At 35.4% G+C, this 18,442-nt stretch overlaps 1 protein-coding gene across 2 annotated transcripts in view; it reads left to right on the forward strand.

Annotated features, from left to right (window-relative positions):
• The window catches only part of PTPRQ (protein tyrosine phosphatase, receptor type Q), a 251,518-nt gene that overhangs the window by 61,901 nt on the left and 171,175 nt on the right, over positions 1-18,442 (forward strand). For both annotated transcript variants that reach the window (XM_025403263.1, XM_025403264.1), the window contains 5 exons: positions 7,538-7,718; positions 9,195-9,356; positions 9,456-9,635; positions 10,247-10,354; positions 10,497-10,778. In XM_025403263.1, the coding sequence (XP_025259048.1) occupies positions 7,538-7,718; positions 9,195-9,356; positions 9,456-9,635; positions 10,247-10,354; positions 10,497-10,778 (913 nt within the window). The remainder of the gene's footprint in view (positions 1-7,537; positions 7,719-9,194; positions 9,357-9,455; positions 9,636-10,246; positions 10,355-10,496; positions 10,779-18,442) is intronic.

The raw sequence follows: 18,442 nt of genomic DNA on the forward strand, positions 1-18,442 counted from the left end.
CTGAGAAGGTCTTAAATTAGATACTGAGCTTTCTTAGTACTAGATGACAGGTTTCCCACTTCTGCTAATGACATCTATTGAATGGGCGGCCACACCTGTTTTTCTATTAGGCTAAGAGGTTCTAGAAAGGCTTTTTTTGTGTGTGTTTCTGTCTCTATTTGGTCTGCAATTCTCGTCTCATAGTAGAGAGCACATGAGCTTTGGAGACATACAAATTTGGATTTGAATTATGATTTTGTCTCTCACTGGGCTATATAGCAAGTGGTTAAGAGTGTAAACCAGGTTTAAACTCTAGTTCTGCCATTACTAACTGTTTAACCCCAGGAAAGTTGGCCTGAGCTCTCTGAACATCAGTTTCTTCTTCTATAAGATAGTGATTATAAGTCCCTATAACAAAGGGTTAATAATGAGGATTTAATGGGTTCATGTGTGTAAAGAGCTTAGAACTGTACCTGGCACATAGTAAGTGCTGTGCTAAATAATTGTGACCTATTGTGATCATTAATCTTGGCATAGGATCATCCACTTTAGTAGCTTCCCAATATTACTTCCCTTATCCTCTCTTAATGAAAGGAGACATTATACTTCTCTTTATTTCTCTGATTATATCTTTCTTTACTAGATCAGACTCATTTCTGATATTTCTACTTCCCCGTGTAACTGGTGTTTGGGTTTACCTTTCAGGAGATTGATGTGGGGAGACAGATATGACAGAAGCTTTAAATCCAAATGGCCCTGGGTTCTTGGCCTCGCTCTGCCATGTTCTACGCCTATGTCCTTGGACAAATCAACTTTTGGAGACTTGATGCCTTCATTTTTATAATAGGGCTTATATAGCCACCTTACAGGGTTGGGAGTAAATGACATAAGAAATACAACTTTTGGCTTAGTGTGTTCTTCATTTGTTATTCCTTTCTTTGACCTTGGTACCTTTCTCAGGATAAGGACTCTCTCCTCTCATTTCTATTATCTTCTGAAAAAGTAGCCTCATTCTGCAACTCAAGAACTCTTTAAATCCTTGAAGTCTTATTAGAAGTCACCAGTGACCTCCCCAGTGTCCAATACAAGGATTAAATATTTTTAACCACCCTTGTGTTCTTATCTCCTTCAAAATCCATCCCTCTGTCCCCCCACTTTTCAGCTTTTGGCACTATTTGTTCCTTAATATTTTCTGTACTTTTATATACTGTGACATTGTAATCCTTTGGCTTTGCACAATTAAAAATGAAGATAGTTCAAAAAGTTAACTCTTTTCTAACATTTTAGTAAAGATGTTCCACAGAGCTTTGGTTTCAGCCATCTCATAACATTTTCTTTTGATGACCTAACAGTTTCAATCACTGCTTCCTATTTGTCTGACTCTTATGCCTTGCTTTCTACTCTGATCCTTCTCTCTGACACTCTGGATTCCTAATTGCAGTCATTCGTGGGAAGGTTCTGCCAGGCTCATTACATCTAAATTATTTTCTCCCCATAAAATGAAGCAGGAATCTTATTTGAGATAATAGGGCCTGGTTCATGATGGGAAGGAAGATGTGACATGGGAATGAGGACAGAGATATTGGGACAGAGACAGTGACCTGTGCAGGTTCCCACAGGACACCCATAAGGTCTGTCCAGGCAATTATTAGTTTCAGTGTGTCAAGAATAAGGCCTAAAGAGAGGCTGACTTGTAGCCTTGGTACCTGGGTTTAGAATTTTCTAATCCCTCTGACTGTACGTAACACAGATCTCAGACCTGAAGATCATTGTCTAAGAAACCATGGTACAGAAGACTTTGAGAGTGAGCATTTATGGCATTTATATACGTCTGATATTTGTCTTTTTGGATAATGGAACCGTTATTCTCTCTGTCATGAAGGCTTGAAACCTTGGAGTCACTTCTGACTCAGATCCTACTTAGCATTCAATAGCCACTTAATGTTAAGATCAGTTATTTCTACGTCCAGAATGTGACCTGCATATGTCTTTATTTTATTTCTGTATCTCCCACTTCAGCTCAGGATTGCATAGTCCCTCGCCTGGACTACTGTTATCTCACTATATTAGTTTTCCATTGTTCCATAACAATTTTCCACAAACTTAGCAGCTTAAAACAATTTGTACTTATAATCGCACAGTTTCTTTGGGTCAGATATCTCGGTACAGCTTAGATTGGTTCTCCTCTTAGAGTCTCATAAGGCTGCAAGTAAGAAACTAGCTGAGCTGTGTTCTCATCTGGAGGCTTGACTAGGGAAGAATCCACTTGCAGCCTTATTCAGGTTTTGGGCAGATTTTATTTCCTTTTGGCTTTAGAACTAAGGGCCCTGGATTCTGCTGGCTCTTGGCTGGAGACTCCTCTTAGTGCCTTACAGTTTTTTTTTTTTTTTTTTTCCATGTGGCCTTTTTCAACATGGCCATTTACTTCATCAAGCCAGTAAGAAGGGTCTATATAATGTGATCATGGGAGAGACATGTTATGCCCTTTGCCTTGTTCTATTGGTTAGATACAAATCATAGGTCCCAACTCACTCAAGAAGAGGAGATTTTACAAAGCAGGAACAACAGGAGGTGGGTATTATGGGTATCTACCTGAGAGGCCATGCACTACACTCCCCCAGCCTACTATTTTATATTTCAAGCACCTATTAGAATAATCCTTCTGGATTTAAGTATATTATTTACATTATGAAAGTAACCTAATAACAATTGAGAACAGATGACGAAGGTATATATGTATTTAAGTAACCTAACTCTTCACTATCATTGCAAAAACTCAATAGATTCTAAAATAAATGAGTGTTAACAGAGCAGCATATGCATATTATTGAGTATTTTAAAAGTAAACACCGTAAGAAGTGAAAACAGGAGTGGTTTAAAGTGTTGCTTCTGGGAAGTAAGAGGTAGGGTAGGTACAAACAGGGAATAGTCATTTTCATTATAAACCCTTCATCATCCTTTTTTTTTTGTAGCCATGTACATATATCATGATTATTAAACTTAAAAATATAATATAACACTCCTATGCTAGGCATGATTTGATCTCATTACCCTTATTGAGTTTTTTATTCCAGTGACTCCCATGATCTATTTGTTTCTGAATAAATATGGATTATTTAAATAAGCTGAAATATGTATAAAATTTTACTTTTAATATTTAAACAAATATTTGAAAATTACATTAGCAAAATGAGTCTCAGGGTTTGAGATATTTTATTTCAACTTCCACACGTACATATGAATCTGATCTATAACATTCCTAATAAATGATGTGAATCCAACCTCTGCTAAAATATTTTATCAACTATTATAGGATATCTACCACTGCAAAAGTAGCTCCTATCCTATAAGCTTTGAAGTATTCTTTGTTATGGTCCCACAAGGATCTATTTCTTAAGGAATCATGAGGTTTTAGGCACTCTGTTAGACACAGAAACCCATAGATGAATGAGAAACGATGCTGTTTTTACCTTGAACTGAAATATTTGTCTTTTAATTTTCATCAGTTGGTCCTAACTCTCCTCTCTAGACCAATACAGTAGATTATAGTGGCTATGAACATGAGCTTTGGAACCAGGAAAAATGTTCCAATCCTACCTTGGCTGTCACCAGTTTTGTGAACTTGAACAGATGACTGTAAAATGGAGATAAAAATAATCTATCTCTTTGGGGTACAATAAAGCAAGTTCAAATGAATAAAAGTGTTTAACACTCTGTAACACACAGAAGCTTAAAACGTTAGCCTTTGCAGTGACAACAATAATAAACAATGATTTAACTCTTTCTCATCGAAGATAGTGGTCAGAGTTTTCCAAAGACTTAATATCCTTAGTTTTTGTTAGTCATGGCTTCTAGGTCCCTTATATCATGGATTATATTCCTGTGCATATTTTCTAGTTTGTCAAGGATCCTCTTACTCAACTGAACACAATATTCTGTATGTAGTTTGAAGGGAGCCAAATTGAGCATAATTATTTTCTCCTTCGATGTAAATTTCTTCCATCTTTCAAAATAGTGAAATAAAAGTGAAATTGGTAGCCTCATTCCGCTGAGACTGAAGTCTAAAAAACCCTGAAGTCATTTCCATGGACTGCTCTTTGCTTGAACTTCAGTCATATCCCATCCAGTACTTGTTCTATTAGAAACCTGAGACATTTTTCTCCAATAGACATATTGCTGTCTAGTATTACAGACTTCTGAGATTCATATAGATGCATCTTTTCATCCAACGTATTCCTTGAGAATATCAATGTTTGTCACTGGTGAACGTAAGAAGAAAGTCTTGTGCCAAATGCTTGGCTGGTTGCTAGGAATGAGGCTGAGGACAGAACCCAAAAGTAGTTTAGCAATGCCTTGAGATAAGTTTATTTTATTCAGCATTAGGAACATAAACATAGTCAAGACTTAAAGATTTGCTCACCTGAATAATGTGTTGAACAATACGGCGTCCTTTAGAAGATTTCCAAGCATATGCTGATTAAAAAATTTTCTTTTTACCACTTCTTGATAACAGCACAAATCATGTTATAGTGTACATTAACATATAGAAGCATTTCTTAAGAATAAGTCAAACATTTCATTAATTCAATTCAGCAGACCTCCAGTGACCCTAAACTGATAGATATGATTTTTTAGAAAATAAAATCACATTCACTATGATGAAGATTATTACATGTAAAATCAAGTTGGTTTATTCAGGTGGATTAGGAATTTAACTCTGAAGACTCTTAATTCTTTCACATAAATTCCAAGAATTCCTGGGCAGCATATGCAAGGCCTTTCATGTTGACAAATTGTGACATTCCCTAACTCAATGGTTCTCAACCAGGGGCAATTTTGCTCTCCAAGAGACATTTGTTAATCTTTGAAGACATGTTCATTGTCACAGCTAAGGTAGGTGGGGGCCAGGGAAGCTGCTACACATCCTACAATGTACAGCACAGCCCCGCAACAGAAAAATATCTAATTCAGAATGTCAGTAGTAGCAGTGAGTTGGGAAGTTTTAGGTGTTGCAATGGACGTTTTTCCCTCCTATTTCTCTCATTTCTACTGCTGCTTCTCTCTGCCCCTTCCCACTACTCTCTTAAATCCAAATTTTTTCCTAACATTTTTGCTTTTAATATTATTACTTTTTTATCATTAGGAAAACTTGACTAACGTCTAACCTAATGTCTTTTCTTAAGAGGTTAAGTGTGAGAAATATTCGCAACAGGACACACTTAGTGATAACATTCTGGGTTATTACAAAGCCAATGTTCAAATCATTGCCCAAGTTATGGAGGATTTTTCTAATGTCAGAATATCAGAATTTGGGAGTCATTCACATAGTCAAAAGCATTCAGGTCAACTCTCACTTTGAAATGGCAGTTTGTCAGCAGAGATGCTTAACATATGTAATTGATGGGATGCTATGCTTTATCCCTCAATAATTTGTCTGGCATGGGATAGAAAATATTGAGAGATTTAATGCAAAACCATGGTTGAGGGGGAAATTCTTTGTACTACCTCACTATAGTTCATTCTATAGTGCTTTGTATACAGTAGATTTTCAAAGGGTGACTGATTGATGGTGGAAACAGCTGTGTGGTTTGGGCATAAAGTATTGACTGCAACACCAGAGCTTCTCTGAGTTATGTGTTTGTGATTCCTGCCCTCCCTAATTTCCCCGTGGAGGCAGCGCTGAAGTGAGCTGTTGTAAGATAGAAGACCTTTACTTTGTCCTCTACAAGGACATAGGAACAAACCCATATAGAGTTCCCTATCCATAGCTCTTTATCACAACTTTTAAAAAGTAGTTTTTATGGGAAACCTGCTGCTTTTCATGACAACACTTTTCTGGGTAGAGTTGTAATGAGATTTAGACAATTACGTTTTGTAAATATTCAGAGGACTGAAAATTTTTTGACTCATTTCTCCATTCTTTTATCTTTCAGAAGAGTGAATATTTAAGTAACTTGCTTTTGTAGATAGTTAACTGAAATGCCATACAATTTCTTGCTTTACTGAACCTTTTCCTGAGCACCTACTTTCATTTTTTGGAAACTATTAAGTGTTTTGATGTTCCTAAGGCCTAGAAAACCTGTTTTTGGCTCTCTGAGTGAAGACAACTCCAACACATGTAAGATAATTAAAAGACAGATATACCAAAACTTATAAACAACTGAAACCTATATTATGAATTAATTGTTATAAACTCTGAGGGTAAAAGAGCATAGAATTGATAAGGAATAGAATATTTTTTTAAAAAAATGTGTTTTGGAGGTAAGTTTTGAAGCAGAAGTTAAAAAAAATAGCACAAGAGAGTAGATTTTTCAGCATATTCTTTTTTCAAAAGTATTTTATTTTGGAAAATTTCAAACAGGTTTAAAAGTAGAGAAAAGAGTCTAATAAGCCTCCATATACCTGCCACCTGGATTCAGTAATCATCAATAGGCTGCCATTCTTGCCTCGGGTTTTAAAATAAATTCCAGACTTAACATCATTTTGTTCCTATATATCTAAGCACGAATTTCTAAAAACCATGGACATTTTCACCCATAAAATAATGCCATGACCACAATGAACAAAATTACTAATACCATCCTGGTATCATTTAATACCTAGAACACATTCAGATTTCCTTGATTATCTTCACATCCTGTATTGATTAGGTATGTTCTAATTAGACTCCAAAGAAAGTCCACACATTGTACTTGGTTAAGTCCCTTAAAGCAACATTTTCTTTGATTAATGTGTAGTCTTATTTCCAAAGTCAACATTCTACACAAATATCCAATATTATTTGGTCAAAACACCTTTTCCCCATTTTGTTTCAATCAATTATGCTAGTGGGGATGGAGAAATGAGAATCATCTTGTTAGCTAAATAAAAACCTCTACCGTATTCGTCCATAATCTGTTCCTGATGTTTTCACCTCAGTATTTGCCATTTTGGTGAACTTGACATGTGTGAATTACATTATAGGATCTAGGAACAATTGCAGTTACTTTAAATATTCCTTAAGTCCAGAGTCTTGACAGGTATGCCATGAATCCTGTGTGAAAACTATTAATATTACCATGCAGTTTTATTCTGGTATGTAACTTCACTCTATTATAAACTATTATCATTGATGTATATCAAGCAGGCATGTAGACCTCTCATGTATGGTATACAAATGAGGACAGGTAATTAGAGAAGCAAAACACATTCTAATACATCAGTATGCCTAGAACACTTACCATTTGGGGGTGAGCAGTTACAATATCTCAGTCATGAAACCTTTGCATGAGGACATCTTATCTTACCATAAAGAAACTAACTCAAGTCAGAACAAAATCTGCTCCTTCCCAATATACAATATACTAGGAAATACAATGGTCACAATGTGCTACAATGATGCAGAGTATTAGTAGCCGGAGAATGAAATTTTGGAATCTAAAGAAGACAGTGGTCATGGAAATGTGTTATCTTTTATAACAGCATGATTCCAAAGTGATAAGTTTTTAAAACTAATACTTGATTTAAGTCATGAAGTATAACTGTCACAGTCTTTTAAAATATCTACTTTTAATTACAGTATATAAATGACCCCATGGCTCCAGAAATTGTGAACATAGTAGAGCCAATGGTAGGATTATATGAGGGTTCAGCAGAGATGTCATCTGACCTTCACTCACTTGCTACATTTATATATAACAATCATCCAGATAATAACTTTCCTGCAAGGAATAGAGCTGAAGACCAGACTTCACCAGTTGGTAGGTAGAATTTTGATTTTCTATAAAGTGCATTTAAGCCACCGGAGCTAGCTAGCACAGAAATGAACCTTAGTGTAGAGTTCAGCCATATTATTAATGGTTGTTGGGCTGGAGTCAATTTTTTTTTTTTTTAGCTGTCGGAAAACCTCATGCAACAAATGGAAATGCCACACAGGCAGAAGCTGGCCCCTCCTAACCCATTTGACCTTCCTCCTGGAGAAAGTAGCACCCTAGAGTCTCCGGCCAAGCTGCATAGACAATCAGTTATTACAGTTGCCAAAGCAGGTGTGATGGGAAGGGATTAACATATCTTCAAATCATTTACAGGCCTCACACTCCCTACAGCTTTTGACTAATAGGTTTTCAAATGTCACTAAAGGTAAATAGGTCAGAAAGTTACAACTCTAGTGCATGGTGTGATAAACAGGTGTAGGTGACCCCAACGATGTGGTGATGTCATTAGTGTATACACTTGCTCTTCAGTGTCAGTGGCTCTTACAGTTTCTAAACGGAGAATGTCATATATGGCAAATTAAAAATACTCACCTGACACATATTCTCTTTCTACCTTTTCTAAAATGTTAAATGAGAAGAATATTTTATTTTATTACCTTTTCTCTGATTTGGTATTTGTCCCATTCAAAATTAAAAGTGTTATTTTATTTATGGTAGAATTAGTAAAAAAAAAATCACATTACATTGAATAGATGTTTATATTTCACTTACTGATCCATCTTTCTTGTGCAAAGATGACTGGAGGGTAACACTGAAAATTAAGAGTCCTAAGATTTCTGATGCAGATGTTCCCTTAAAAACTTAAAGTTTGACCTAATTGCTACTTAAGAGTTTTAGAAGCACAAATTCTAAATAAAGCAAAAATCTAACGTTTGAAATCCTTCTGGGATATTTATTTATCAGTTATCCAAGCATGCTTGCTTTAAAGAATTATTTGGTTTACTGAATGTGTGGCTGTATGGTGAAATTTGAGTCCAAATAAAACTATTTATTTAACTCTTCTACTAAAACCAGGTATTGATTTATAATATCTCAATTATGTATTTCTTTAACTCTTCTACTAAAACCTGGTATTGATTTATAATATTTCAATTATATATTATTGCCTACTCTTTCTTTTCAGAAAACATTCCTAACCAGTCTCTTTAATAAAGTTATGTTTTCTTAAAAACACTAATGTCATGTTTCAGAGTAATGTGTAAAAACTAGCAAAATTATCAGCACAAAGTGTTTGTGGTTATTATTGGGAGGTACTCAGAAATTCATAGTAATATTCAATACAATCTCTAAAATTAATATTTTTATGTTTACTATTATTACACATCTACTTTTAATAGAGATGTGCATGGAGAGATTAAAGAATAAGGAGAAGTCAGGTTTAAGATTTTACAGTCTAAGGAAAAAATAATTTTGATTGTGAAGCCAAACATCTTTTTTTCTCTTTTTACTGAATTCAAACAGTAACTACAAGGAATCAGTATATTACTGACATTGCAGCTGAACAGCTGTCTTATGTTATCAGGAGACTTGTACCTTTCACTGAGCACATGATTAGTGTATCTGCTTTCACCATCATGGGAGAAGGACCACCAACAGTTCTCAATGTTAGGACACGTGAGCAAGGTAAGGATGTATTTCCTTTGAAACAATTACCTGCAAATATTGCTGTTGTACACTGTGATACTTTTTCTTTTCATTCATATGTTCATTCTTCTTTTTAAGTGCCAAGCTCCATTAAAGTTATAAACTATAAAAATATTAGTTCTTCATCTATTTTGTTATATTGGGATCCTCCAGAATATCCCAATGGAAAAATAACTCACTATACGATTTATGCAATGGAACTGGATACAAACAGAGCATTCCAGATAACTACTATAGATAACAGCTTTCTCATAACAGGTAGAAAACAACATTTTATTGTTGTTGCTTGTTTTACATTTCTATTCTGGTGGAAAATATGCCCATTTCCCTGTGCCTTATATACTACAGAACACATGCTATGTCAATTCATATTTTGTTGTTTTGTGTCGCCATGGATATCTTTTTAAAATACCTGCATAGATAACTCGATTAAATGTGTTTTTCTTTAACTAGATTTACCCACAAAGAAGTAAAAAGCATCAGATCACAAGCCTCATAGAAATTTACTTAACTTAAGGAATACTGTATCTGGTATATCAAAATAACTCATTATTGAAGACTAAAATGTACGACTGCAAAAATCAGCTGAAGTAATTCAGCTGACATGGTATTTGTGCCAAGTCAACTATACCCCCTGCAGTGTGCCAAAAAGTTACTTTTTCAACTTTAAATTATTGCCTTAATATTTTAGGAAAGAATTTGAAATGACCAACATGGAAAGGCCTATAAGCCCACGAATTTGAGGAGACTGCAATTATTTGGAAGCTAGTCCCCCGTATAAATTATTCTTACTGGTCTTATATTAAATGACACCAATCCCAAGAATATTATTTTAAGGACATTAAACAGTTTGTCTATTGTCCTTATAGGGTTAAAGAAATACACAAAATACAAAATGAGAGTGGCAGCCTCAACCCACGTTGGAGAAAGTTCTTTGTCTGAAGAAAATGACATCTTTGTGAGAACTCCCGAAGATGGTAAGAATATCAGTTGCAGTTTTAATTTTTTTTAAAAGTGATTGTACATGCTCACTGCCTTCACTTCATGCCACCTCTAGGGTCTAAAGCAACAAGCATCAATAAAAATATAGGTACTAAAAATTTTCTTTTCTTCCCCTAGAACCGGAATCATCACCTCAAGATGTTGACGTAATTGATGTTACCGCAAATGAAATAAGGTTGAAGTGGTCACCACCTGAAAAGCCCAATGGGATCATTACTGCTTATGAAGTGCTATATAAAGATAGAGACACTTCATATATGAAGAACACATCAACAACAGACATAATATTAAGGAACTTAAGACCTTTCACCCTCTATAACATTTCTGTAAGGTCTTATACCAGATTTGGTCATGGCAATCAGATATCTTCTTTACTTTCTGTAAGGACTTCGGAGACTGGTGAGCTTTGTTTTGCTTCGTTTGTTTAACAATACATAGTGATATGGTAAGCATAGCTGATAGTTGCCATGTTGCTTACGTTTTACGTAACCTAAAATCCCTCATTAGTTTGTTTTGTATAATCCAGAAATTAATTTTCTATTTCAGGCAAAAGTGCAGGAAAAGGTTTATTGTACAGATTTTTAAAGTCTGATTTACATAAGAGAACTACTAATCAAAATCTATGAATTTTCAAATGAAAAGACCTTAAGAAGCTAAGGATTCTTTCAATGTACCTATAAATTTTAGGTTGAGGGAGGCCCAGACTGGCGGATCACGAGGTCAGGAGATCGAGACCATGCTGGCTAACCCGGTGAAACCCCGTCTCTACTAAAAAAATACAAAAAACTAGCCGGGGGAGATGGCGGGCGCCTGTAGTCCCAGCTACTCAGGAGGCTGAGGCAGGAGAATGGCGTAAACCCGGGAGGCGGAGCTTGCAGTGAGCTGAGATCCGGCCACTGCGCTCCAGCCTGGGCGGCAGAGCGAGACTCCGTCTCAAACAAACAAACAAAAATTTTAGGTTGAATGGCTACTTGCTTTCAAATTAGGTAAAAGTGAGACATACTCATAGGAATAGATTCTTAGATTATAATGAGGTATGTATATAGATAGTATATAGATAGATGTATATAGATGCAGAGTGGGAGCACAAAAATGGCATGCCTGGAGAAGACTTATGGAGGAGACAGCATTTGGCCTGGATCTTAATGAGGAGGGTGGAATGGGCAGAAGAATGTTATAGAGCAGAGGTCCCCAACCTTTTTGGCCCTGGGGACTAGTTTCATGGAAAACAATTTTTCCCTGGACTAGGGAGGGAAGTGGGGTTGGTTTCAGGATGATTCAAGAACATTACATTTATTGTGCACTTTATTTCTATTATTATTACATCATAACATATCAATAAATAATTATACAACTCACCATAATGTAGAATCAGTGGGAGCCCTGAGCTTGTTTTCCTGCAACTAGATAGTCCTATCTGGGGGGTAATGGGAGACAGTGACAGATCATCCCGCATTAAATTCTCATAAGAAGCACACAACATAGATCCCTTGCGTGGGCAATTCACAATAGGGTTTGCATTTCTATGAAAATCTAATGTCGACACTGATCTGACAAGAGGCAGAGCTCAGGCAGTTAATTCAGGCAATAGGGAGTGGCTGTAAATACAGAAGCTTTATGACGCTCACCTGCTATGTGGCCCAGTTCCTAACAAGTCACCGGCTGGTACTAGTCCCTGGCCCTGGGATTGGGGATCCCTGTTATAGAGGTTGCTGGATAGGTTGGGAGAAGATATCCCATCTAAACGAAGTAATGCAAGCAAGGAATTACTTGTGTTTTAGTTTCGGTGAAACTAGAGGAAGACAGTTTGTCTGATAATCTTATTTTATTGTTTATATTGTGTTACAATTATGTATTGGTGGCATAACTATTAGGCCAATTCTGCAATGTATTCTGAGAATTAATTACTAAATGTAAAGTTACTATTTTATTTGTACATTTAAAACAATAAATATTTACTGACTAGCTACTGGTGGGACCACATTAAATTACCAGTTTTATAGGTCACAAATGGCCAAATATCAGCAATTTCATATAGTTCAGCCAGATACTATATATGAATTTCTGTCTTGACCTTGAGGATCTAGAAATCTAGTAAAGTAGCTTACTTTTATAGAAAAGTATCCTGTTGAGACTCTTCACAGAAATGAACACAATGAGATGATACAAAAGAGCCCATAGATAATGGCAGTAGTTGAAATTGCAGGAATAAGAAGGTAATGAAAGGAGCATTTTACGTTATCAAGAGCTTTGAAGTGACAATTGATATTAATCCATATATTGGCATGTTTCACTGCTTTTATAGGTATTGTACCTAAAATAAGTATTTTTGAGAAAAATGTCTGATCTTTAATGACTCAGTTTTATTTTGCAGTGGGTCAAGGAAATGAAACAAGCATATTTTTAGCACCTATTAAGTGTCACGGGCCTGCTAATGGGTTTCACAGAAATTGTCTTGAAAAAATTCTAAACTAAAGCAGTACATTATTGTTATCTTCACGGAAAACTGAATCTAATGAAAAATGGAGGGTTTGAGAGGTTCATTCATTCAAAAAATATTTATAATGTACCAGGCCCTCCTGGGGATAAAGCAGTGTAGAAGAAAAGGATTTCCTTCCCTCCTTAAGTTTTATTAGTTGGTGGGTGTTTAATTGCCTAATGGCACCAGCTGGAAAGTGATGAGCTGGAATTAGAGTCCAAAGCTATGTGACGTAAAACCCATTTCCCTTTCACAGTACATGCTGTTTTGGAAGTAATCAACAAAGCTGGTAAATTATAAACTATATCTAAGATCTCTCTGTGCATTGTTACGCTGATATTTGTTGTTAGGCTTCTGCCTAGCATGGGGAAGAAAGTAATAACTTTGAAAGATTCTATTGTGATATGAAAGAATAACCATTTTTATGAATGCTTATCAAGTATTTCGTTTAAGTGGCCACAGCATCAGGAACACCTTATTTTAATGATGAATTATAAAGCAATTTTTTTGTTTTCTGATTATTACATGCACATAATCTTTTAGTATTGAAAATGTAATTTTATTTTCTGTTTTATTTCTGTTTGTATGAGTTTAATTTGAAGAAAGGGACAATAAACTTTAAGTGAATACAAATTTTGAGATTTAGTTTAAAATGAGAATTTTCATTTTGGAAAGTATCTTAGAAAACATGCAGAACCCTTTAATTTTTAGGTAAGGAGACCTAGGACAATTTGGGTAAAAGGACTCATAAGTTATAGTACTTGGGGCTTGACTATAGGCCTCCTGACCCCCATTACAGGCCTCACTTAATAGAATCCGGAGATTGCTAAAAAAATAAAGAGAAGGGGAAACCAATATATCCCATGGCTCCCTAGCCAAGTCTAACAGTAAGAGTACAGGGTTTAATGCCCATCTTCCTGATATCTGGTTCTCTGTCCTAAGTTAGGGTAGTCTCAAGGTCTGTGCATTTTCCACCTGGATGAAAATGGAAGACAATGGAATCTACATTAGTGACTTTTCCTAGATTATGTTTGTTGCTATTAAACCACCCACTTTAGCTCCTTTGGCAAAAGAGGAAGCTAGAATGCTAAGTAGGGTCTCAAATGTCATTTGAAGCAAGATGAGCTCAAGAGCAACTATTTTTCTGTGTTTAGGCTCAAAATAATCTTATTAAATACAGTAATTATACCTTCTATTCATGTAAAAAATATGGGCCCACTCTTCAATATTGTTTCATGAGAAATTGAGTGATGTGTTAACTCAGTGATGTGTTAATATTACTAATTAAAAATGGGAATAAATTATTTGGTTAAACGTCTTATCTTTTTAAGAGAAATAGAGTTTACTAATGCTTGGAAGTAAAACACCAGGAAAAATCAATACAAGATTGATTCTGTGTGTGTGTGTGTGTGTGTGTGTGTGTTTTAATCATAGACTGTACAGTTTTCCAACAAGCTTAAGATTTGCTTTTATTTTCTCATAGGGTGTAATAATCATAAATACAACTGTGAGAAGTTCCCATACAAATTACTCTTTTGATGATCTATACATATTCCCTTTCCTTTTTAAGACATAACCGTCTTTACAGTAAGCCTTTAACAAAACACCTTGTCTGATTCGCTGCAACAACCATGAGTGGATAATAACTTAGATGTTGACCAAAATTTTGTGTAGAACCCCATAAATTTATTTGTATTAATTAATTACATTTTAAAATTTGTCTGCATACATTAAAGCTATCTATGCCAAACAATAGTCTTTCGGCAGATTCAAGATAACTTCCCTTTTTTTTACTATCATCATGGACTATGTATTTTTTTGTTTTGGAATTTTAATAGGTTCAGCTTATTCCAATTGATTATAATCATTCCTTTGTATTCATCAGTTATCTACTTTATAAAATATTTCTACAACTGGGGGACACTCTGTGCTATTTCAGAAAATTCTAAGTGTGTCAATCACTCTTCAAAATCAGTAAGTCATTGAGTCTGTCTTGCTTTATCTACCTGACTATCCAGCACTAGTTATTCCCTAAGGGTAAATGAATAAAAATACAAAAGAGATCAGCCTTGGGTCAGGAATGCATATTTGCACACTGACTACTGGTGGTAGGCAGACAACTGTGGAGGAAAAACTTAAATCTAATGCGAAATTTTCAAAATCGGAAGTTACACTGAGCTATAAAATTCAAGCATAGCATCACAAATTCCCTTTTTGTAATTAAAGAGTTTTTCAACCCAATCTTGTATCTATTCCTTACCTGTGAGTTTCTCTCTTATTTTTAATATATTCTGTATCGTATTAAATATATTTATTCATTCACTGAACAGCTTTTATGGATTCCATATTATGTTCTACCACTGTACTAGATAGTGTAGCTGTAGCAGTAAACAAGACACAATCTGTCTCTACCTTTCTGAAACTTGACACTAGACAATTAGAAAATTAGAAATTAGAAAACAAATCAGTAAACAAATTTGTGATTTTTAGTAGTTGTAAGTTTTGCTAAGTGAAAAATATCAAGGATAGAAGAGAGAAAGAGTGGTGAGTGGGCTATTTGAGATGGAGCACTGAGGAAAGGCCACACTGAGAGATTAATTTGCCCAGTGATATTAATGAGATGCAGGATTAAATGAGACAACGATAAGGATGAAAAGTGTTCCAGAGGAAGAATAGCAATTGCCAGCTTCTTGTAGAGGAAAAAAACTGTGGAGTTGGGGCAGAGCAGGGCATTTCTGTCACTTGAACAGTGTGAGTTGGGGTAGAGAATTCACAGATGAGGCGAGAGGCAGAGGTGGATCATGAGATTCTTGGGTGCCATTGTAGGAACTTTGCAGTTTAATTTTAATGAGGAGATTTTGAATAATTATGAAATAGGAACATTATATGGGTTACAGTTTTTGCAGATTGCTGCTGAATATGCTGGATGTTGAAGTAAAGAGAAAAATCAAGATGAACTAGTAGATTGTTGGTCTGAGTATCTGGGTGAGTGGTAGTGCCATTTACTTAGACGGGGAAATCCAGGGAAGAGGTCAATACGGAGAACATCCAGGAGTTCTGTTTGGAACATGTTTCAAATATCCAAGTGCCATTATGAAGGCAGTTAGATAAATAAGTTTAAAGCTCAGGGAAAAGATCCAGAGCTGCATATACAATTTGGAGCTTCACCGTATCTTTGATATTCAATTAAGGGATGAGGATAAAGTCACATCACTGGACAATCGGGGGAGATGTTAAGAAGCTTACAGCTATGTTGTGGATAATACGACACATAGACTTTGACAAGAAGAAGAGCTAATCAAGGACAAAGCAGAAGTCACTGGATATAGAAGGAAAACTAGAAGAAGATAGTGTCTTCAAAGCCAAGTGAATAAAGATTTTCAAGTAGAAGGAGTTTATTCCCTATGTCAAATCCTGCTGACAAGTAAAGTAAGATGGGGCATACAATTGATTAGTGCTTTGGCAAGAATGGAGGTCATTGGTGACTTCACAGGAGTAGGTTTTACAGAAAAAAATGGAGAAAAACAAAGATTAACAGAGTATGACAGGCAAAAAAAAAAATGTAGAAAATGAGGAATGGCAAATTTTGAGGAATTTTGATATGAAGTGGAGAGTAGACTTGAGTAATAGCTGAAGGAGCAAGTGCAATCAAAAGAAGACTTTTTAAACACCAGAATGTATATTACAGTGTATGTGTGTTCACATGTGTATCTGACTAACTTCAAGTGTAAAGTCTCTGAATAGGCAGAAGGAATGAAATCCAGTGCAGACGTGGAGGGATGGAGCTTGGAAAGGAGGAAAGAGGGAAGGCAGTTAAGGGAAAATTTGAAGTCGGATGATAATGTAGCTCTCTTCTCAGTGTTTTTATTTTTGCAATGGAATGAGAAGCAAGTTTATTAGCTTCAAATAAAGAGAGGGAGGGCTTATCAGAGGTTTGTGAAGAGAGAATATGGTGAAAACATACTTTAAAGAGTGGGAGACTGAATTAACTAAAAAACATTAGCTATCAGGAAATGAAAAGGATCCATTTGAGATTTGAGGTTATAAATTTAAGTGGAACTAGTCAGCATAGAATGGTGTTTTACTCTGTAAAACACTATTTAATAGCTGAAAAAAATACAATTTTCAGTTATTACATTGCACATGTGAAGCTAGCAGAGTTTTGTTTAATTCCAATTATAATTTTCCAGGAAAGTAAAATAAAAACAGAAGGAAGTGATGGATATAGCTAGGAAGTGATCACAGTGACTATGGACTCTAGCCTGAGCATGTAGGGAAATGAAGGCATAACAGAGGTAATGCACAGTAAAGATTTGATGAGGGTCAGAGAATTGTTGGATTCAAAGTATAAGAGTCAGTAAGCTGGAAAGATAGGAGTCAGTTGTCAAAGAGAGGAATATTGGTAGTTATTGTTAATGACAAAGTCTTAGGTGTTTCCATGAAAGCCAGTGAAGTGTGGTGGGGGGAAATATTACTGGAATTATAGAGATAAAGAAATACACAGTCCAGGGAACTGGATAGATCATTTGCATGGATATTGACCTCTCTGAGTCATAGGGAAGAAGTCAGTCATCAAAGTGATAGCATCTTTGAGATGTTCAGAGAAGTGACAGAGGTATTACCAGTTGTCTGTCTTAAAGAGGGGTAGCATGTGATGGTATCTAACAGAATGGGGCTTCAATGGATCTGTGGTTCTTCAGGAAGAAAAAAGGAGCAATAAATGCAACTACCCAACTCCTACGCCCTATGGTTAGTGGGACTATGGGAGAAAAACAAACATGATACCCAAGAGGGCTAAATTGTAGTGGTATTTCTCAGCAGGTCCAAGATTTCACTTAGAGCCAAAAGTTAAGAAAGCATTCAGGGTAGATGTTGAGGATTTTTCTCCATGCAATGTGTTGGCCTGGGAAAACACTAGAGAACATTTAGCGTGTTTAGGATAGAAAGGATAGTGGAATTATATTGCTACGTCAAACTATGCATTGAATTGCAATCCCCTCCAAGTTTTAAAAATATCAATATTTTAAAATTACTTTTTCCTATTAAGTGTGCCTTGACACCATAACCCAATAACTGGTAACAATCGAGGGGAGGGACATTGTATCTACACTTTTAAGGCTTCTGAATTTTATTTATCTACTAAATTTACTATTAGTAATTTTTATATCCATTCAATTTAGAATACTAATAAAAAAGTTCAGTTTCTTTCATTTGAAAGAAAAGAGTCTTATAACAGGACTCTTGAATGGCAATAATATTTACCTATTTAGTTTATATTGTTTAACCCTCCAAGTTAATTATTTATGTTATTGTTCTATGTACTCAATTTTTAAACCATTATCTTGGCCACTCTGATCTTTCATCTGTGGTAAATAGTTTTCTACCTAAAGTGCATTGTCTACAATTTCATTTACTGAGGATGTGTTGATGGCATTATCCCTGAGGTTTTTTTTTTTTTTTATTGTCTGAATATGTTTTTAGTTTGCTACTGTTTATTTTTCTGGGTATAGAATTCCACTTGTATTTCAGCTGATGTTGATTGTTGGTCTAATTGTCATTACTATGTAGATGATTTGTTTTCTTT

Source organism: Theropithecus gelada, chromosome 11, assembly GCF_003255815.1.
Source record: "Theropithecus gelada isolate Dixy chromosome 11, Tgel_1.0, whole genome shotgun sequence".
In the NCBI taxonomy this organism is placed as follows: Eukaryota; Metazoa; Chordata; class Mammalia; order Primates; family Cercopithecidae; genus Theropithecus; species Theropithecus gelada.